The 23,107-nt window shown below is 35.5% G+C and overlaps 1 protein-coding gene across 1 annotated transcript in view; it reads right to left on the bottom strand.

The window, feature by feature from the left end:
- Window positions 1-22,236, bottom strand: part of ELAVL4 (ELAV like RNA binding protein 4) — a gene marked incomplete at its 3' end in the record, with an annotated part of 91,374 nt that extends 69,138 nt beyond the window's left edge. The window contains exon 1 of the mRNA XM_081323194.1: window positions 22,052-22,236. Within this exon, the coding sequence (XP_081179320.1) occupies window positions 22,052-22,168 (117 nt within the window). The 5' untranslated portion in view covers window positions 22,169-22,236. The remainder of the gene's footprint in view (window positions 1-22,051) is intronic.
- Window positions 22,237-23,107: the final 871 nt, after the last annotated feature.

The raw sequence follows: 23,107 nt of genomic DNA, 5'->3' as shown, positions 1-23,107 counted from the left end.
GGCTTTCCTCCCGTGGAGCAAGCGTCTTTTAATTTCTTGGCTACAGTCCCCATCTGCAGTGATCTTGGAGCCCAGGAAAATAAAATCTGTCACTACCTCCATTTCTTCCCCATCTATTTGCCAGGAATTGAGAGGGCCGGATGCCATGATCTTGGTTTTCTTAATGTTAAGTTTCAACCCAAGTTTTGCACTCTCCTTCTTCACTCGCACCAAGAGGCTCTTTAGTTCTTCTTCACTTTCTGCCATTAGAGTGGTATCATCTGCTACCAATCATTACCCACGTTAAATGCAGAGAAAATATGTTAAAAGAAAGTCTCATTTTCCTTTCTATTATATTACTAAAAATCTCAAGTTGTGTTAACTTATCTGTCTCTCTTGTTTCAAGATGATACAACAGTGGTGGGGCTTATCTCCAAGGTGAATGAGTCTACCTACCGGGATGAGATGGAGCGGTTGCTCTTGTGGTGCAAAGACAATGATTTGGATCTCAATACTACTAAGACCAACGAGCTTATAGTAGATCATAGTAGGAATAAATCAGACATTCAGCCCCTGATCATCAGTGGAGACCATGTGGAGCGGGTGGCCAGCTTTAGGTTTCTGGATGTTACCATAAAGAAGGACCTGACCTGGAGTGCTCATGTTAAAGCATTGGTTAAGAAGGCCCAGCAAAGATTATATTTCTTGAGACTTCTCAGGAAACAACAACTGAATGAAAAACTGCTGGTGACCTTCTACTGTTACTCCATAGAGAGCATTCTAACCTACTGCATTTGTGGGTGGTTTGCCAACTGCACCGTAGCAGATAGGAAAGCGCTCCAGAGGGTCATTACCATCACCAAGAGGATTATTGGCTGCCCTCTCCCCCCTGGATGAACTGTACAGTTCTTGTTGTCGTAGGAAAGCTCAAAACATTCTCAAAGATTCATCTCATCCCAGACATTCTTTTTTTGAACTATTATCATCTGGCAGATGGTACAGGATAATAAAAACAAAGGCAAATAGGCTGAAAAATATTTTTTATCCCAGAACTGTAACCATATTAAATATTACTGTATATAGTGCAACATTGAAGTGCAATATTAGAGGCAGTGCAATGGTGAATAGAATGTGAAGGATGTGTGTATATAATGTTTTTACTTGTGGTTTTTATTTGTGTGTAGTGTGCACTACACTTAATTTTGTTGTGATACACAATGACAATAAAGATATCCTATCCTATCCTATCCTATCCTATTGTTCACATACCGCCTGTGATGACATGGCAGCCCCTCAGGGTTCTGAGGACCACAGTTTGAGAACCAGTCTTAGCACACTCAACAACCTAAGCCAGTAGTGGCGAACCTTTTAGAAACTGAGTGCCCAAACCGCAACCCAAAACCCACTTATTTATCACAAAGTGCCAAGGCTGCATCAGCATTCTGGTGCCCTCGGGGGGGGGGGGCAGGGAGGCACCTCTGAGTACCGCATCTGGCACGCAAAAACCGAGGGTGCAAAAATGGGCCACCATGCTGCAAGGCGCAATGGCCACGGCCGCGCTGCGGGGTGCAGATACAAGGCGCTGCACCACGTAAGAAAGGGGCAGGGCTAGTGAGTATCATGCAGGCACTAGCCGTGCCCCATTTGCAGTGCGTGCATGCTCGTGGCCCAGTGTGTGCATGCAAGTGTGTAAAATGCTTCTCCCTCCCTTTTCTTCCAGTCCACCAATCAACAATGCTTGGTGAGCTCTGCTCTGCCACCTCTACTCGAGCTGGCTAGTCGGCGCTTCGCCTCCTTTGTGCTGGGTGGGGCTCCTGCTCCGGGCGGCAGTGGCGGTGGCACACGTGCCAACACAGAGGGCTCTGAGTGCCGCCTCTGGCACACGTGCCATAGGTTCACCACCACTCACCTAAGCTCAGGAACACAACCAGCTTTTAGACAGGATTGGGACGATTTTAGATAGGATTGCAGCCATTTTAATCTCCAAGTATAGGATATTCCATGAAGCAGGGGCTATTGCAGAAAAGACCCATCTTTTCAGTCCCACTAGCTGACTCTCTTTGGCTAAAGGGATCTGCAGCATGCCCAATCTGCTGGATTGAGTTGGCTGGATAAAGAATCTTGGAAAAAGGTGGTCCATCACATAACCTGATCCCAAGCCATGTAGGGTTTAAAAGGTGACAACCAGCACCTTGAAATATACCAATAACCAATGCAGCACCCGTAGTACTAGTGTTACATGTGCTGCATTTTCTGGCACCATTTATCAGCCACACAGTTTCCAAATGCCTTTCAAGGGCATATAGCCCATGTAAAGGGTGTTGCAGTAGTCTAAAATTTTACAAATTTACTTCAACTATCCTCCAACAGAAGGTTGTAAATGAGGGCATTATTTGTTAAGTTAGTTTTCATAACAAATGGAAGACAAAGTGGAACACAGCAAGGTGTAATTAATTAATGGGCAGAAGTATTATGTGCTGTTTTTTACCTCCATCTTTATCTTCATATCTTAACTAGTGTGAAGAATAAAATCTCTTACAAGATAAATTCAAAAACTAATGATCTAGTCAGGTTTAAATAGAGCTCTTTAATTCCCACATTTTTTGAGCACACATATATAAAATTGTCTAGCTATATCTGCTATTGAAAACACTGGAGAAAATGTTTAGTTTTTATGGAACTGTAATATTTTCTTTGTATGCTATTAGTTATTGATCTGCATTTTAATAATGTATCAAAAGCTAAACCAATATTGTGCTAGAGAATAAATGAACAAATAGCATTTTAAAAGCCTATTTCTGAACTGGGCCAGTATCCACAAAATTTTGTGGAAGCTATCAAGAATCTAAACACACATTTTAAAAATAGAATTGTCAGATTACAATGTCAACTACAGTTTTTATTACACCATCTAAATGGCACAATTACATTTCCTATTATTTATTTATCATGAACACAAAATGAAAGGGAAAATGAAGTTTAAGAACAGTTTTGCCCACAGCTAAATCCAATATCTCCCAAATATTACATTTTATATAATAAACTGCTTTGTTAAAGTGCACCTTTTTCATTCCCCACCTCAAATTCAAGACAAGAATTTTTTATTTGTGAAAGCACTTTTTGGGTAAAAACAATCCAATATTAATATAAATTATTTCAAGTTTTGATTTTTGAGTAACAAAATGTTAGTTTTAGTTGTAGCCTAGGGTTCAGTACATAATGTCAGGATTTTAAAAGCTGGCACTACATAGATTTATATTACTGTGTACCATTAAGTCACCTGTATTCACTGTACACATACGATTGTGTATCGTCTGACCCATCTACTGTGATAATTAAGTTCGCAGATGATACCACCATAGTGGGTCTTATTACAGGTAGAGATGAAACAGCGTACAGGGGGGAGGTACAAAAACTATCCTCATGGTATCTAGCAAAGAACTTGCACCTGAACATCGACAAGACAAAGGAAATGCTAGACTTCTGGAAGAAAAGAGAGGAACCTGCCCCACTTTACACTGGGGGGGGCTGTATGGAGAGAGTCTACCTCTGTGAAGATCTTACCTGGAAAGTCAATACAACCCAGGTGGCCAGAAAGGCCCAACAGAGACTCCACTTCCTCAGGGTCTTGCAGAAGAACAGGGTAGAACAACGGCTAATGACCTTCTTTTACTGGTCTACTATAGTGTCCTCTCGCACTGTGTTGTGGTTTGGCATGCTGGCCAGCCGCGGATAGGAAAGTATTACAGAGGGTGGTAAGCATAGCACAAAACATCGTGGGCTGTCCTGATACCACTGGATGAAATCGCCAGGGCTTGCTGCCTTGGAAGAGTAAGGAAAATTCTCAGGGACAACTCACAGCCTGGTTGGTACCTCTTTACTCTCCTACCATCGGGTAGGAGATCCAGGAGTAAAGCCAGCCGTACCAACAGGCTGAAGAACAGCTTCTATCCATGGGCTGTCAGGCTCTTGAACGGGAAATAACTTTATGTATGACTGACTTGCAAGGCCGGTGTGTTGTGCAATTAACTCACATGGTGTAACAAGATGGTGGGTTTATTGTCACTGTGAGTTGTGGGGGGGGGAACGAAGGGAGGCTCAGACAATCTCAATGTATACATGGTTGTACTTTGATAATAAAGGTTCAATTCAATTCAATTCAAATTAAAGTGTAAAGCAGGAATAGTGAAAGTGTATTTCTGCCTATAACAACTTATATATTATCTAATTCTAAAAAGCACTCCTTAACGTCATTTGGTGAGTAGGCAGCAAATCAATCAACGAATCAACAATAAAATTAAAACAGAACATCAGAGATTATTCTGGTGACAGCATCTTATTCAAGTTAAAGCTTTTACACACTTCTTTAAAGAAAAGGCTCACATTCAAATGTATTACAATATTTTTTAGTGTGCTATGAAAAAGACATGTAACAATGGCAAAATTTCCTTTCTCCAGGAAGGCATTTTATTCCTATACATAGCAATTATTTTAATTCACAAGGAGAATGATGGAACCAGGAGCATACCAACATGCAAATCATGTTGGTCAGAATAAATACAATATATCCTCAACTAATATAGGTTCAACATACAATCCAAATTCAAATTTTCCACTGAGCAGTAACAGCCATTACCTGCATTAAACTCAACATCTGGCATGGGATAATGTACCCTGGAAGAAAAGTAACAAAATGCAACATAACCGTATTGTAAATGCAAACTAGAGTTGACAGAAAGATCACTCATACACCCTACTATTTTACCATTTCAAAAGAAACAATGGGAATGAGAACATCTATTCAGAAGAAGATAACATCTGAACAAAGGTTAAGATGCTTTGGATATACATAGTACTAAATTCAATCTCTAACATATTTACATAGCACTGAGAAACTCTGCTTATAATCTATACAGATGATAATGAATATGACTGATTAAATGGTCTGATTTGATATAAAGCAGTTTCATTTATAAGCAGGTATGCTTACAAAATGGCATACCTGACAAAACGTGTTTTTGTGTGGTATGCACAAGCACAGATATATGGATCTGCACATTTTTTGCGAGACGCTTTGGAACAAATGGGAGCAAGTACAATGCTCACTTTGCAGCCACATCTTTTTAAAGCTCACATCCTTGCCTTGAAAACTACTACTGGGTGTCTCCATTTGCATATCCTTGCCCAGACACTTTGCTTAGTATCAAAGCAAAACGAATGTGGACGCACTTAATACTTAGATTCACAGTAAGAGTATAGTCAAGGCTATGGTCTTCCCAGTTGCAATGTATGGCAGTGAAAGCTGGACCATAAAAAAGGCTGAGCGCCAACGAATTGAGGCCTTTGAACTATGGTGCTGGAGAAGACTCCTGCGAGTCCCTTGGACTGCAAGGCGATCAAACCGGTCAGTCCTAAAGGAGATCAACCCTGACTGCTCTTTAGAAGGCCAGATCCTGAAGCTAAAACTCAAATACTTTGGCCACCTAATGAGAAGGAAGGACTCACTGGAGAAGAGCCTAATGCTGGGAAAGATTGAGGAAGGGGATGACAGAGAATGAGGTGGCTGGATGGAGTCACTGAAGCAGTAGGCGTGAGCTTAAATGGACTCCAGAAGATGGTAGAGGACAGGAAGGCCTGGAGGAACATTGTCCATAGGGTCGCGATGGGTCAGACATGACTTCGCAGCTAACAACAAGAGTATCTGAACATGGAAAAGAAGTCATGTTTGAATATGTCATGTTTGTGAACTTCCCAAAGTTTTGATTATTTGGCAATAAGTAAATGCAGTTTCTTGACTTAAAAACTGTGGTGACCTAAATTATGACAGCTGGTTTTATCAAGTTCAGATGGATTACAGCTTTTCTAAAATTAACATTCTTCATTCAATCCTGATTTGAGAAGATACAATTAGCATTACATCTTTTTGCTAACTATGAGCAAACAAGATCTGTGTATTGCCATGCTTTGAAATAATGTTTTAGTTAAGATTTAAAAAATAAAAGCTACTTATCTTTTCATGTGTCAGTTGCAACATATATATGTTTATCAAGAAGATTTCAAGAGACTACACAAAATACAGACAAAGCTACTATTTTTACACAACAGCAAGCTAACACAATTATCTCCTTGCAATAGGTAAAAGCCATGCAAAAGAAACCCTTCTCTTCCAACCTTATTTCATATGTAGTGTAAAACAGATTGGGGGTCTTCAAGCCTGATGAGTTAATAAATCTATATAACAACCTCCAAAACCTTTTCCCTCAGTACAAATTATTATTGTGATGTTCTTTGTAACTGCATAGGACTTTCCTATATCTACAGATTTTTTGAAGTACAAAGAGGCAAAGAGTTCATATAACTCTTAAAAAATTCCTACTGACTGTTCAAAATAATGTTAAATTAAGAAAAATGGGAGGAAAAGGCCTCAAAGTAAGGGAAAAACACTGAACCGGCTCTGTCTCTTTTCCCCTCTTTCATCCCTTTTCTCCATTTATATATATTTTTAAACTACAATGAGGTCCAGATCAGGGAAAGGCTATTTTCTGAAGGCTAAACTCATGAGAATGTGCTTAACAGGTAGGCTAACATAACATATTATAAAATACTGCAATACTTAATTTGTGTAGGTATGGTCAAATTAATATAACACCAATGTTGCTTTATATAATAATAGTATCATCATCCCTAAAGCAATCACAGAATATATATGGTGAATAATATACAATTTGCCTGCAAGCAAGAACTGGTGGGACCATAAAATAGACAAAAGGAATAGAAAATGAAGAAGCCAATGTGCTCTGGGACTTTAGAATTCAAATAGACAAATATCTGCCACATAATATCCCAGAATTAACAACTATCAATAAAAAAGACAAAAAAATCTGGATAATGGAGACGATAGTACTAGAGACAGCAGAAGGGAAGAGAAAGAATTGAAGAAAAACACAAAATATAAAGATCTACAAATAGAATGACTATGGCAAAAGAAATCAAAGGTAGTAATAGGTACCTTGGGTGCAATTTCAAAACATCTGGAGCACCACTTGAATACCACTGGCATTAACAAATAACCATCAGTCAATTGCAAAAGTCAGCTTTATTTGGAACAGGTTACATTCTGTGATATTTTTAACACTATCAACGGCCACATCAGGATTCAACAGATTGTGCCAAATCCAGTTTACACATCTGTCTGATTGTGTGACCAATCACAATAATAATAACTTTAAGGATTTCTAGAATTGTTTTGGCAACTATGATCTCCCTTTGAAAGAAACATAACTCTTATTTACTGAATAAAACAATGGGCATGCAGCTAAATAAATAACTGGATTTAGATTAATGATATTAATTAGAATATTATGAATTAGATGAGAAGTGTATTATAGTAAACAAACACAAAAGCAACTAAGTGTGGCACTGAGTATTCCCAAAAGCCCCAAATCGATATATCTATAATATAAAAAAAACAGAAATGAAGATGAAACATTAAACTCTGTTTATTTCCTATTTTGTTTTGAAAAGGGTTACACAAATTTGGGTAATAGGATTATTGAAATCTAAGGCCCTCCTGCCCAACCATACCCACCCCCTTCGGTGCTAAGGTTGGGCTCTTCCAATTTCTTCTTCACAAATCATTGCTCTTTCAATCTCCGAACCCTAGTTCAGGGACTACCTATCAACTAGACCAGGGGTGTCAAACTGCCGGCCCATGGGCCAGATGCGTCATGTGTAAGCTGCGCCCACCCCATTGCCAGCAATGGCAAAACTGTCCCGATATGTTGTGCAACGTCACGTGATGTCGCGAGTTTGACATGTCTGAACTAGACCCTCATATTTCAGGAAAGTGATAACATTTTATTGCTTCGTTATTTATTCATTTATTTCATTTTTTGAAATAAAAGAGATATATCCTACTTTGAAAAAGAATATGATCCACAGAGAGAGAATTCTGAACTACGGAGACATCACAAGGAGAAAAAAGGTACAGTGTCCAAGCTTTGGTTTTCTAAATGTATCTAAATACTGGGAATGAATACTGAACATCAGAAAATAAGAAGGAAAAAAAATATGCCTTTCAATAAAATTGTTAAGAATTTACTGGGTTCCAAGAGAAACAAACTATTCAATATCTGATGAAGAAATACCTAATACTCCTAATTCTAGGAGTAATACTCCTAGAAATACTAATAATTTGGACATTAAATAGCAAAGACCAAGAATCCTTGGAGAAGATCCTATGTTTGGAAAAATATAAATTAATTAAAAGAAGGGTTGTAATTTCAAAACACTATATCTGATGACACAAAAACAACCATATAAGAACTCAAAGAAATAATGATGGACATACTATCCTGGCAAACTGATGCTCATTGTGTCACTCATAACACAACACCCAACACCTAATGAACATCATAACAAATCCCACCTGGTCGCATATTGACATGGGAATAGGGTTCCATTCTTGAGTTAACTGAAGTGTACAACACTTAACAAGAGTCAAAATAAAAGTTTTGCAATATCAGAACAAACAAAGGAAAATCTAAAGTTAAATATAACAGATAAATGAACTGGATAGGAAAGAATACAAAGAATACAACAATGGATAGAAAACATTTGTTGATTAAGAAAACCCTAACTCTACATAAGAGTAAAATAATTTACCTAGAACAGGAAATTACTGCTGACTGTATAAACAATTAAGTGCTGATTATTTTAGTAAAATACAAGGGTAAAAAAATTCCTAGTAGTGACCACTAGAATATTTAATTACAATATTTAATATTCAATGAAACTGAAGATTTTGAAATATTTAAAATAGTGACTGCTCGGATATTTGCTGGCTCTTACTAATAAAAAAACCCTTTTAACTTTTTAAAAGAATCTGAAATCTGGAAAAATGGTTGATTTTTTGTTTTTATTTTTTGGAATAAGTCCAATTACAACTGACAGCCATACAATTTATTTTATTGTACAAATATATATTAATTGTGCAAATATATAAAATATTGTATATAATTAACTAAATAAAATATTTTAAACAAAATTTTAAAATTCAGAAAGCACAAGATGCACGTATCAAATGCTTTTCTGAGATCAAAAATTTCCCTTACTGGTATTTTTCTTGTCTATAGAAACACTAGGAGGATAACTTATTTTCAACAACTGAACACAACTGTATGAAGTTTCTATACATGCTGAAGTATAAACTCATTTGTGGATAAGCTGATGCTCAACTTTTTAACCAAAATACTATGAAAAAGGTGCCATCAGTCGCTAAGCTAACCCTCATCGTTTTCATTGTCTTATTTTTCACAGTGGACTTTTCAATGGATGCCTTTTCCATGGTATTTTGCTTACAATTTGAGGGTCAGTTTATCTGGAATTGCTTATCCCTGAGTATATATGGGATAAATGGGTACTTTTAAAAAGTGTTACCATCCATATTGGTGTACACACACACACACACACACACACACACGCACACACCAAACTCAAATGGGGGGCTGTATTTAGCAGTTACAATTCTTGGCTTAATTGCAATTATTGTTCTGTACCAGCCTGCTACCGGCCCTGCAGAAAAAGCAGGGACAACCCCTTTACAAACGGCAAGAGGCTGGAATAAAGCCTGCCAAATTTATTAACATAAAACAGACACCAACCATGAAACAGGAACTATTCAAGCGGTTGCCTTCAGCAAACCAGCCCTCCCACACATTCCCCTTTTATACAGTTCAGGGCGTGGCTTCTCTCTGCCTCCTTCCGAGGTGCCCCATTGCCTTCCTCTGTTTACTCCTGATTGACTGCCTCCTGCGTCGGGCGTCCTTGAACAGGGCCAGCTGTGGGTCATCTTCATCCACGCTGTCAGGCTCACACAGCTGGGTCTCCGTCGTGACCAGGTGGGAGGGGCCTGGCTGAGGGCTTTGCGGAGCCTCAAGGCCATCATCAGCAAGCTCTTCAACACCCCCTCCTCCTCCTCTGAGTCGTCTGACCCAACTGCCGAACCCACAGACTGACCCTGAATCACAACAATTATATACAGTATATATCTGTGGAAATTCTCAAGTCATCCAGGTCATAGTTGTCTCAAAGGGGTTTTTTCAAAAGGCAACTGGACGGTTTTTCCTTGAGGAAGAATAGCAATAGCACTAAGTCTTATACACTACTTCAATCCCATCTTTATTATTATCACAAATAATTCAAGGTGGCAAACATATCCAACCCACCTTCCTTCTCCTATTTTCCCCAAACAACCACCTTATGAGGTGGGTTGGGCTGACAGAGAATGACTGGCCCCAAGCCAATCCATTTGGCTTTCATGGCTAAGGCAGGATTTGGCAGAACCTCAGCTCAGTCTACCGCTTTCTAGCACAGTTCCTTAACCACTGACTAGACCAAACTGGTGCATAAACAAAGAAATTAATAAACAAAGCAACAAAGTAAGGACTTGAGAAAATAGGTTAACTCAATAAATTCAATTTGCATAGCAAAGCTAACAATGAATGGAAGCAGATATACAGATTCCATAAAAGCAATCCTTGTGCATCCATTATACTTTTTCTCTCAATTTTTCTTCTATGGTTCCAGTTTTCCTACAACTTTTGGTTTGGATCTGACAACCTGGCCCAGTCAAAAAACATGATCTTAATATCCTTGCTTCTTTGAAACCCTGCACCAATGAGTGCTTTGGGATAAAACCAAAACACAATAAAACAAAATCCTTCTAATTTGTTCACTGCTGAATTCAACCCCAATTTCCACTAAAATTTGCCACCTAAAACTTGCCAGCAGGTAGTTTATTTCGCTATAAAAGCACACTGCTATTATGTAGGCTAGCAATCAGAAAGTCCTATTAGCATGGATAGATGAGAAATTCTCAGGAAGAGATAAAATTAGTGCATCAGCGTAAAATCCTTTTTGATTCTATAGGTAAAGCAACAGTGATCTATGGAATAGGTATGGCTTAAAGATAATTAGTTTAGCAAACTTCTAAATTCAAGGTCAAACAACAAAAAGGATTTAGAGCAGACATGTCAAACTCATGTCGTCACGTGACATCGTGCAACGTATTGGGACTTTTTCCCCATTGCTGGCAATGGGGTGGGTACAGTTTCAGCATGATGCATCCGGCCCATGGGCCGGCAGTTTGACATGCCTAATTTAGAGGAACAATGAAGCTTTATAATTGTTACTAACTTTGTCCCTTTCTAGGGATAAAATGCAACAATAGGTTGTATTTTCCTAAATAAGCAGGTTGTTAATCTACATGAATTTATTTATAGTTTGCATATGAATAAAATATTTCACTGCTGTAAAATACACATTTGTAACAATACACAAAAAATCAAATAAACATTGTAAGTGATTACTGATATTGATGCAAATATTTATATTAGAAATAAAATCTTCCAATATATTTTCATTTTTAAGAATTCCTAAATATGTACATGAAATTACATATCAATGTTAACAATACTAATTTTAATACTGAAATATTAAAAGTTCACATAATCAAAGCAAATACTTAATTCTGAAGGAATTGAACTGCTATACGCTTAAAAGATTAATTTCAGATAAATTGCATGCACATTTGATAGAATTGAAGTACATTACAAAGACAACTATATATAGTTTCTTCCATATTTGAAATTCTGTCCTATCAGGATTTCAGTTAATAAAATAGGGAATAACTTCTGTTTAGATAATTGCTGAATGTCAGTGTTATAAAAGATTATGATGCTGCACACCATAAAATAGATAAAAATATAAAACATGAAAACTATATTTTGGCTAGAGACAATCAGAAACAAAATAATTCATTTATTGTCCATTTCTCTGGTTTATACATTTTATTTCAGTAAGAGAGATAAGGACTGTAGCAAGAAAAATGCAGGGAGATTCAGTGCCACTATATGCCACTTTCATCAGCTAAGAAGTAGCTCAAGCCTACTCTATGCATGCAGAATGTGACTTTAAGAGTCCTTTTTATTAGTTCAGAATATGGGTTGGCAAGAGGTCACCTTCCACCCATTGTGGATGCTTCCTGCATGTACATGTGGAGTGAATTGGCCTAGAACTGGCCTTACACGTTGTATATTATTACAGGCAGTGGTGGGATTCAGCCAGTTTGCACCAGTTCGGCAGAAATGATAGCTAATTTTTTGTTGCCCAGGCCCAGAATGGACTTCCGGAAGTGGCATATCCACAGAGAGAACTGGTTATTCACATATTTGAATCCCACCACTGATTACAGGTAGTTATCAACTTACAAGTTTGTTTAGTTCTAAGTTACAATGGCACAGAAAAAAATGATTTATGACCATTTTTCACATTTACTACCATTGCACCATCCCCATGGTCACATGATCAAAACTCAGACACTTGGCAACTGACTCATATTTATGACAGTTGCAGTGTCCTGGGGTCATGTGATTTCTGACAAGCAAAGTCAATGGGGAATCTGGATTTACTTAACAACTGTAATGATTCACTTAACAACAGTTGTAAGAAAGGTCGTAAAATGAGGCAAAATTCACTTAAATGTCTTGCTTAGCAACAGAAATTTTGGGCTCAACTGTGCTCGTAAGACAAGGACTACCTGTATTTTCAGGAAATTCTGTTTTATTTTTCTGTGAAAGAATGCATATTCCTTCACTTGATTTTTGTTGCATACATATGACAATATTAGAAATCAAACTGAAACTGTAAAACTATGGTTAAAACCCCCACCATTTTTCATTAATCTATTGATTACACTGCTAATTCACAATTCATCCATCCACATCTAACTAAATTTGAATAAGAACAAACATAGTGAAAACTTAAGTTCTGTTTTCCATTTCATGAAATATTAAACCCACAAATCGTATCTAGGATTAGAACAGAGAGATATTAAAAATATGTTCATTTTTCAGATTGATATATACCATGGTTTTTTGACTGTTCAAACTTGATGTCCAGTCATTAATTATACATTTTTCAGTATAAGGAGATAATACTGAAATAATACTGGCTTTTTTAAAAAAAACTATTTTAAAATCATATGATATCGGTCAGAACTGTATTATTTTCCTTGATGGTCAAAGCTGTTTCAATTAGTACATGTATATCAGTACATCAATTGTGTTGATCTGTCCAATAGTGAATTACATAGAATAGCTGCTCTGAGAGGAAAGAAAAAAAAGGCATTTTCATTTAATAATAAGTCTCATATGCAACATATTTCTAAACAAGTACTGCTTAGCATATGCCTGACATGTATTAGTAAAAAGCCTCTATATTTGTGCAAGCAATCATCAGAAATAATACTCAGTACACATTTATGCAGAAGTGTAAGCCAATCAGGAGACCAGTGTAACACAAAAAATATGTGTAACCTTAAAGTTGGCTTTATTTTAGGACAGAGCATTTGAAAACAAATGTTCACACAACACATGGAAGCAAGTACAAATAACACATATAAGCAGAATGATCTCAAAAAATTGTAGATAAATTAGATGTAAATTTTTAACAATTGCTTTTAATTCTTTTGGTGTTATATGATGCTTGTGGGTAGAGTATATATTCCAATCTGTACACGTCCCCCCATAATTCATAAATCCAATTTTCAATGCAATGGGAATGGAAAGTGTAGTTATCTGAAGTATCCTTAAATAGTAGATAGTTAATTTAAAAGCAATATTGATAGTCATGTTATTCTTTGTATGTGCATTTGATTCTTTCACATCACAATTACTGGTGAAAATAATTCAGTAATTTCATTTTATATGGTTTCACCTTCTTTCTCGCCATTTTACTTTTTATTTATTTATTTTACCTTAGCTCATTTGGTATTTGATCATTTTAAAATAACCTGAATATTGAAACAGATTTTGGTAAAGATTACTGAAGGTGCCAGTGGGAATTTTTCTCTAAAGGAATTAAAATTAATATTACAGATCTATAGGTGAATACGGTACTCAAACATATTTGTTTTCACATTGTTTTGACTAAAATATTCTTCAAATATCAAAGTCAATGAGACTTAATGCTATGCTTGTGTTATATATCATTCTTAATTATCACGATACTAGCATTTATAAAAGTACATTTGTGCTTTCCACGAACACTAGAAGTGCTATAATTTGATTTGGAAAAAAAACCCTTTCTGGAACCATTTATTTTATAATGTATATGACCTGAAATGGTTGAAAAAATGATACTTTAAAAGCTCATCTTTCATATAATCAAATACATTTGTGTTTTAGCCACATGCAATTAGACCTAGAATAAATTGGGAGGTAGGGTAAGGTTTGGAGAAATTGTAATTTTTATTCCTAGTCTTTAAAAATAGACAAAAATAAAATGTTGTACAGAAGATTAAGAAAAATCTTACCCCTTATTTATCACTTTGAAGAGTCTGTTATAGCTGAGTTTAGTAAATACTAAGCCTGATAGTGAAGGGTATTTCAGTGAAACTGGTTTGATAATTTTCAGACACAACTTTTAAGATAAACATGCTCTGAAACTTTTCAGAATTTTTTTTATAAAGGGCAGACAAATGTCAAAATCTCTAAGCAGAGTGAAGTATTCTGATTGCTAAAGTACAAATGAAGTAACTATTTCATTCAAAGATTTTCTAATTTCCCAATACTGGAATATTTTGGACAATATCTGATCAAAAAGGAGTAATAAAAGAGAGCAGTGTCTAAATGCTATGTTAATCATAAACAATTATACCTAAGGCACTGTAATTTAAGCTCTCTGTCAACAGGAAATGTTCGACTGGTATCACAGTCCTGCATTAAAACACATACTTAAGCGCACACAAAAAAGGCTTTGCATGGATTTTCCTTGAAGCCTTACAAATGATTATACAATTTCCATATTTATTTGCATTACCGTCAAAGAAGAACTTCCTTTTTATTATCAAAACTGAAATATCACCTGAAACACTATACTGCAGTAATACCAAATTTAATGCTCCTAATTACATAGATATGTACATGCCGATTGAATTCTTTTAGTTATATAAGATGATTTTAAATTAAAATACCTCTTAAGAAGCCTGGCCATAGACATCTCATTTGTACATCATAATAGGGGACTAGCCATTGCATTCACCTTACCAACAAAGGAGCACTTCAGGATTATACATATTTCCTGATCACAAATACAGGCAAAGCCAGATTTGCACAGTGTTTCTAAAACAAACACAAATAAAAAACACAGAACCTTTAGTTGACCTTATTTCATTAACATTCTCACTGCCTTTTTATCCAAATTAATTTGGACTTTCTCCTTTTCAAAATTTGCCAGCTCTGAGATTACTACCTTATATTAAAAAGTTCTATTAATGGACAGGTATTATCTCAGTTTCCTCTTTATTTCTTACAAGATCCTATAGGCATAAACTGTGCATTAGGTAAAGCAATCTACCCTAGTTATTAAATAAAATGAATTGCCTTACTTTTAATGAATATATGGTTGCAGAACCATTAGTTCCAATTAATATGAAATATATCCTTTTGATATATAACATGGCTTTGTTTTTCATTAAAAAAGCCAATGCATTTACATTATATTGCCAAAATGTTTTACAAATCATTGTTTTTTGTTTCCTCGAGGTATCATTTAAAGGGAAGGGGTAAATAATACTCTTTTAATATAAAAAAAAGCAAAAGCTTCACACACATTTCTAACGCAAGTCAAAATTCATTGTTCTCTTTTTCATGGACTAATCAATTTTAGTTCTTCATTTTTATCTTTTATTTTTCCCTAATAGCTAAGTTAATCAATTTATGCCATAATATATAAATGTCCCTGATTTCTTTGCAGCTAGTGACCTATAAAAATCTTTAGTTCCCAAAAGTGTTTTGCAGATTAAATAAGATAAATATAAACATGCGATAGATACATTTGAGTATCACTGGCATGACCAGTGCATAGTAAATGAACACATTTTTTTTAAAAAAACTTTTTTCTTATGATAATGTAGGACTGGTACCTTCTAAAAAGTGGTAAAATATATTCAACAATATATATTTTTTTAGATTACAGAATTGTATTTTATGCAGCTTTGTTTTAAAAGACAATCCAGTGTACTGAGATTTATTCAACTAAATGACAGAAATACAAATGTGCACAGGTTCACATACATACACACAGAGGTATGCACACCCCACTCAGTCTTCTAATATCTCTGAGAGGAGAGTCGGAGGAGAAGCAGAAGATGGATAATTTCCTTTCCAAAACATACTGGCCAATTTTACAGAAATTGATCCCATTAACGATTCAGCCCAGCATATTATTTCTAACAGCATTTTCTCCCCCTAAACCCCAATGACATTGAAAAAAATACTGCATTGCAGTATTTGCCAGTGTATTAGAGGGTATTCTGTCAGATGCCCCAAAGTCAAAGGCGTATAATAACATAGTAAATGCTATACAATAAGGAAAATGAGAGACTCCATGCTAAACATGTATATTTAATAATTCCAAGTATATTCAGTGTAGCTCAACCATTATGTTGTTCAAGATCTGCATGAAATGCCAGAATTAGCCACTAGTTACTTTATGAGTTGTCCTGATAACCTAGAACCATAACCTCTCCACAAGCCAAGCAAAAAGAAGACACAGTGCAACATATGGAGCAACTCCTCACAACAATGATACCACACTAAGTATTTCTAAGTTTGAAAAGCATAATTCATGGAGACCACAGTATGGAAAAAGAAATGAAAATTACTCAGGATCTATATAAGGCATCCAAAGAGTAAAAACTATCTAGCAAAGTTCAAGTTTGATTTTCAGTGCTATTGCATATGAGGAACTGAATATAACCATGCCATTCCTTTGAAGCTATTTATTTTTTAGTATCTTTTTAAAAATAATTTACCAATAGAGGTTTATTTGATTCTTCTTTAATTTAATAGAGCTCAATAACAGTAATACACATACAAAAAATGGGGGGGGGTCGCAGGGGGAAGGAGAAATAAACCAAAGAAAGGATGTTTGCCCAGTAATAAGAGCATCTCTCTACGTATATGTTCCAACTTCATTAGTTAAATATAGAATAGTAGGAAGAATTTCCTGTTTATACATCCACACTATCCATTACTATTACAATTTCAGCCTTTTCAGTTTTTCAATAAATGTCATAGTGCTATAATAATCGTAAATAATACATCAATTTTACACAAATTTTCTTACATCAAGAGACTTCATAGGGTTTTATGTATTGAAGAATCTCTTTCTGCATACTATCCAGAACCTATCTGTATTATATTAATTTCTGGACAGTTGAATATATGACATCTTGGGATTAGGAGAGTAAAAGAGGAAAAACAAACTCTGGAAACTTTTGCCATTAGATATAAAAGGGAAAAAAGAGAGAGAGAGAGAGAAGCAATACGGACAATAATAAAACAATAGAACTGCTTGCTGCAACTATTCAGAGATGAATGTGGTGAGGAAGGTGCTAGATAATTTAAATGCAGTATGAAAAATTAAAATATTTATAGGCATTTCTATAAAAAAGTATCAGATTACATACACAGAATCTCCGTAACTTGCCTTTTTACAGAGAAAGCCAAATCTCTTCTTCAATGAAAACTGAAGAAGCATTATTCTTCAGAACAGTTTTAAAATAATGTGAATTTTGCATATTTTACAAATTTTAGCATTTCTACTTAAGTCCATCTTGCATGTTTAGGATATACCAAGTGAAAGGTGAAATTTGCCAAGTCTAACCAGTGCGACATAATTTAGTGATATTATAAAAATTAAATAAAATAGAAACAATTTAATAATAAACTATCCTGTACATAAATACAGTACATAAATAAGGAGAACTATACTTTTCTTTATGCGATAATTCAGCTACAAACCCATGGCATTTCATACCACATATAAATAACTGTACTTTCATATATTTTCTATACTCATGAATAAGTTTCTGTACTGTTCTGAACTGACATTTAATGAATAATTTGAGAATGAATTTGCAGTTTCATTCAGCATCTCTATTTACGATGTACCATTTCCTATCATCAATGTATATATTCATGCATACAGAACTTATATCAATAATAAACAGCCCCCACCCTCAGAAAAAGAATGTTGAAAAAGAACGGATAGTATGTTAAGATACGTGTTCGTGTGGCTCCATATGTATGAGTTGATTATACTTATATATCTGTATATACCAATTTTAAAAGAGAAAAATTGTATGCTTATTTATATAGAAAAATTAAAGTTGTGGCTGCCACAAAGAACAGCAAAGATAATTGAGGTAGACCCAGAATTTGTTTTTTTTCAGTGTTTGCAGTATTCCCACATGACTGCCACCTGCTCCCCCACTCAGCTTCCCCTATCCTCGTTTCCCGGGCAACCTTTCACTGGCTTTTCCTCCAGCTATCGCTTTCAGTTCGGCTGCTCAGTCTAATCTTATTTGTTTTACACCCATCAAAACAAGCAGCTAGACAAAGAAAATCCTACAAGAATAGGCAAAAGACCATAGCTTTGTTTCTGAGTTTATAATAAATATTCAGGGGGGGGGGCAGGGGTGCCTGTAAGATATTTAATTTGAACAAAAGTAGGAGGGATGAGGTGAATGTTAATGCTTCTTTCTTCTACTCTTTCCTCCATCCTCATGATCTGCTTCATACTGTCAAGAGTTAAAAGTCTACATTTGATCTAGACATTTTGCACAATCTGTAAGAACAGCAGTAACAGCAAGAAAGGGTGTGGGAGCAGGGGGGAAAAATCAGACAGTTTTGTATTTTTTTTAGCAAAAGAATATGCTAAAAATAGAAATACTACTATCATATTAATGGATTTAACTTCCTTCCACAGAAAAGAAAGCACTCTTGTTTCACAACAGCCATAGGATTCCAAGGAAACAGTCCAAGTAGTCATTAGATTCCTGTTCAACTTGTGTAGCACAAATGAAGATTAAAGGGCATCATATGCTGAGCATATAGTACAAAGACACTGTGGCTGTCAGCAGCGATCAACCCGATGCCTGCTTACGAAATGAAGCACTCAATGCCATGACACTCATCTGTATTTATACAATAGTTGCACATACACATTACATGCCCAGGTGCCCTCATTAAAAACCAAAATAGCCTATAATTTTATTTATAGTTCACAATCTGCTATCCTAAGCAAGCACAATTCACAAGCAGCACAAAGCCTCAAAGCAATGTGTTCCTAGCATTCACTTACCATTTTCAAGCCATTCCACTCCATCTGTGATCACAAAGATGGACCCTTACAGCCCCTCACCGTGTCAAAAGCAAAAAGAATGTTATGTAAAAGCTGACATTCCTTCTTACAGAACTCCTGCCCAACGATACAACACATCGGCATATACTAGGCGCTGGTACACATACAAGCCGCCTCCTCTTTTTATGAGGTCACGACAGGAAACTCTTTGAAATACAATATGCAGCATTTATTGAAGCTCCTATAAATCATTATCTTTTTTTAAAAAAAAATACCGTGTCTACTGCGCAATACACCAAACCAAAACAGTATCTGTTTCAAGGCACTACCTCTCTATATAATTTCTTTTTGAAGGATTCCATTTTGCATATGTATTACCCGCATGTGAATGTGGGAAATTTTACCACCCAGCCCCCTCCTTCAGCATTTCTGTTGCCCAATGCAATCTTAGGTATATTTAAAGCAAAAACTATAACCAGCATTATCAGGTAAAAACACACCATTACTAGCTTTTATTAAAAGCTCAGCAAGTATTTACATATGTGAAAAAGAAAAAAAAAGCAGTGAAATGACAGGAGAAAGACATTTAACAAGCAAACCAAGGGGAGCAAACTAAATTAATGTGATAACACAGACTGATGAAAACGCAGACTTGTGGAAAGGGATATATTCTATACACAAATTATGAAAGACAAATTTTAAAAACTACTAATACCTACCATAACCATTCTTAATGGCAAATAATGGGTCTTGCAAGGCTTCAATTCCTCTAAAGATCTGATATGGTTTCAGGGAATTAAATGCTTTATTGTATCTTTTTTTAAAAAAAAAATCCACAAAATATACAGGACAGATATATGATGCAGCAAAAGGAAGAAAACCAAAACCCAAGCACTGTGCCTCAAGCCCCCTGAATTTAGAATGTAGATAGCAACTGAATAGAGCCTTGATGAAATTGGCTAGCAGCTTCTTCTTTTTACATCCATTTATGGGACCATCTGTCAGCTGAAAGCGAGATGCGATTGGCTAGGGAAACTAAAGGAGGCGTTGCAACATCAGGTGCTATTGAAATTAGCTATTGCCAGATTGACAATGTTAATGATTTGGTGACCTCTACAACAACAGAGACCAGATTTCTGAACTGCAGCTTGTGTCTAGTAATTAAGGGACAGTTGAAGAACATTACAAATGCATGGATTTTGCCCACACCTCCCCACACATGCACAGAGGGGAAATTCAGGCCACACCTAGAGTATGAACATCCTGACCTGCAGATGTTATACCTCAATCATGTTTCAAATTCAATATACCTCTTAAACCCAGACTGTTTTAGCCACATTATAATTCCAGACAAATGCATACTTAATTTTCTTTCCAGACTCAAATGTGAAAAAACTTACTGTCCATTGTAATTATATTACTCGTTAGTTTACTAAATTCCTGACTTACATTAACTATATCAGATATAGAAATAACAGTTTAAATATTTAATAAATGACAATTATAATAAATGTTGCTATGTATTTCATAAAGGCAGCGTGCTTATATAGAAAATGAAAATGTTATTTTAATGAGGTATAACTGTTCTGATGTAAGACTAAAAGTAAAAATGATCTGACACATAAACTTTAGTTATTTTAAAGTCCAGCTACACTTAGAATTGCAAGATATATATAATCAAATTTGATGTATTAAAAATTGCTTTCATCAGATTAATCTATATGGTCCCCCTATGAATATATCTCTTACGTTATTAATTAGAATGCACTCAAATTAACTGGGTTCAACAATTCTTTACAAAATGTATGCTCTGTAAATCCCTGTTTTAAATATATAAATTGAACACTACCTGAAGTAACATTTAATGCAAAAAGCAATTTTTCCATAGATTAAAGCAAAAGATTAGCATGGACTACATTATAAATTTATATTCCATTGAAATCCCAGTATTTTTATAGTAATAATAAAAAATTAAAAAATGCAGACAGGAGTTTTCAAAGAATTGTGGTACCCCTCCTGAAAAATGAAGAAATTAATGTAATACTTGTGAATAGCTTAAATAACTGCTAGCTTGCATTGCCTTCTTTTACACATTTAATTTTGATTGTTTCTTTTAAATAAAAGATAATTACGGTAACTGAACATTTTCAAAACTGAAAATTCAATATATACAAATGAATACAATATATACAAATTCAAGGTCATAATGAGATGCATCCCAATTGTAAGACTATACGTTCACAGAGAAAGTTTCATTTGTAATGCTAATCTTAAATTAAAGCTTCACTGAGAGGTTAACAAAATTAAAAGGGGAATTAAGAATTTTCAACCTTTCCTCCACATCAGCAGACTTCTTTAGGCACTGAATAATGATTTAGGACATGAAGAAGATCCAGCTTTTTGTCTGAAAAAGTCAGCAATAGTAGAAAGTATAAAAAAAATAACTGCCCAATACAAAAAAAACACCCCATATATTCCATGTATTGTACATTATCATCCAAAAACTAGACAAAGAAAATGGTATGACAAAAATAAACCTAAAGAAAACAAGAAGAAATGTACAAGTGTCTATAGAGGCCTCTCATTAAAGACACAGGCATTATTCTATTGTTGGGGGAGGAATCCATCCTATTAGCAGATTTCCAATAGGTCTATTCATCTTTCAGGATGAGGGGCTGCCTACTGCATGATGAACAGGACATAATTTGTAAAGATACAAATTTTCTCTAAAATCTTTTAAGCATCAATAAAAAAGCTATTATTTCATGCAAGCACCCTCCCCGCAAACTGGATTCAAAATGCTGCTAATCCATTTTCAAAATAAAATGAAACAGCACTGCTCCCCCCCCCCTTTCTTTCTTACCATAAATGAGCAGTTTCTGGACTCATTAATGACAGTTTCCCTTAAAAGAAGTGATCTCATAGCACTGTGTCCCTCACCACCATGCATACATCCTAAAGATTGCGGGTATCTTAACATCAGGAACCGCCAGCAAGCTTTCTCATACACAGCCCAGATGGACTATACTTGAAGCCAATTCAGCGTTAATAACTACCTACTCTGTGCCTTACGTGGTATAATGTCCTAGGCAACAGCAGCTGATTAAAACCACAAATAAAAGACAATCCTGCTATCCAAATGATTGAAGGGACTATCCTTAAAAATAAAGCGAAGGATGATATCTATTTTTTTTGTTCTTTTCTTTTAAATTTCAGTTTGAGGATGGAATCCTTTCTAAGCAAATGGAGAAGAAAGAAAAAGAAAAAGAAAAACAAAATACTGCCCAGAAGATGTGACAAAATATTACCTCATTATTTAACAAAGCAGCACTAAGCGTCCTGGTGATTTCAAACATCTTGCCACAGATTTGGTTTTAGAGGAACAGAAAAAGAATCCTTTGCAAGTCCAGTGCTCTATCTGCACAGAGGATGTCAAATTTCCTGCACAAAACAATGTTTTCTCCCTGGAGTTACCACATTAAAATATCTAGTCAGTGAGCTGCATTTTCCCTCTTAGCATACGGAATAGACTCTATCCTGTAACATGTACTGCTCTCTTTGCTAGAATAGCCTGCTGCCCCAAACATGGTTGTTACTTAAACTATTCTTTAAAGTATCAGTTCACTCTCTAACCACCAGGTGGGCAGTGTGGAATGATTCAAAATGAACATCTTGAGATTGCTGTTGAATAGGATAAAGCTGTGATTCTTCAGACACACAAAAAAGTAAGTGTTGTTAGAAATGAAGAAGTGGCATGCAATCTTTTACTTCTTACTTTGTTAAAATATAATCATGTCTTTCTTAAAAAGTACATATTTTTTTAAAAAATTAGAATACAATCATAGCTATGCTTACCTTGAAGTAAACCCTACTGAATTCAACAAGGTTTACTACTGAGTAGGCATGCATAACGTTATTC

This window comes from Vipera berus (assembly GCF_964194415.1).
Source record: "Vipera berus genome assembly, chromosome: 3".
Classification (NCBI taxonomy): Eukaryota; Metazoa; Chordata; class Lepidosauria; order Squamata; family Viperidae; genus Vipera; species Vipera berus.
The sequence above is the reverse complement of the archived record's forward strand: the minus strand, read 5'-3'. Positions and strand labels throughout refer to the sequence as shown.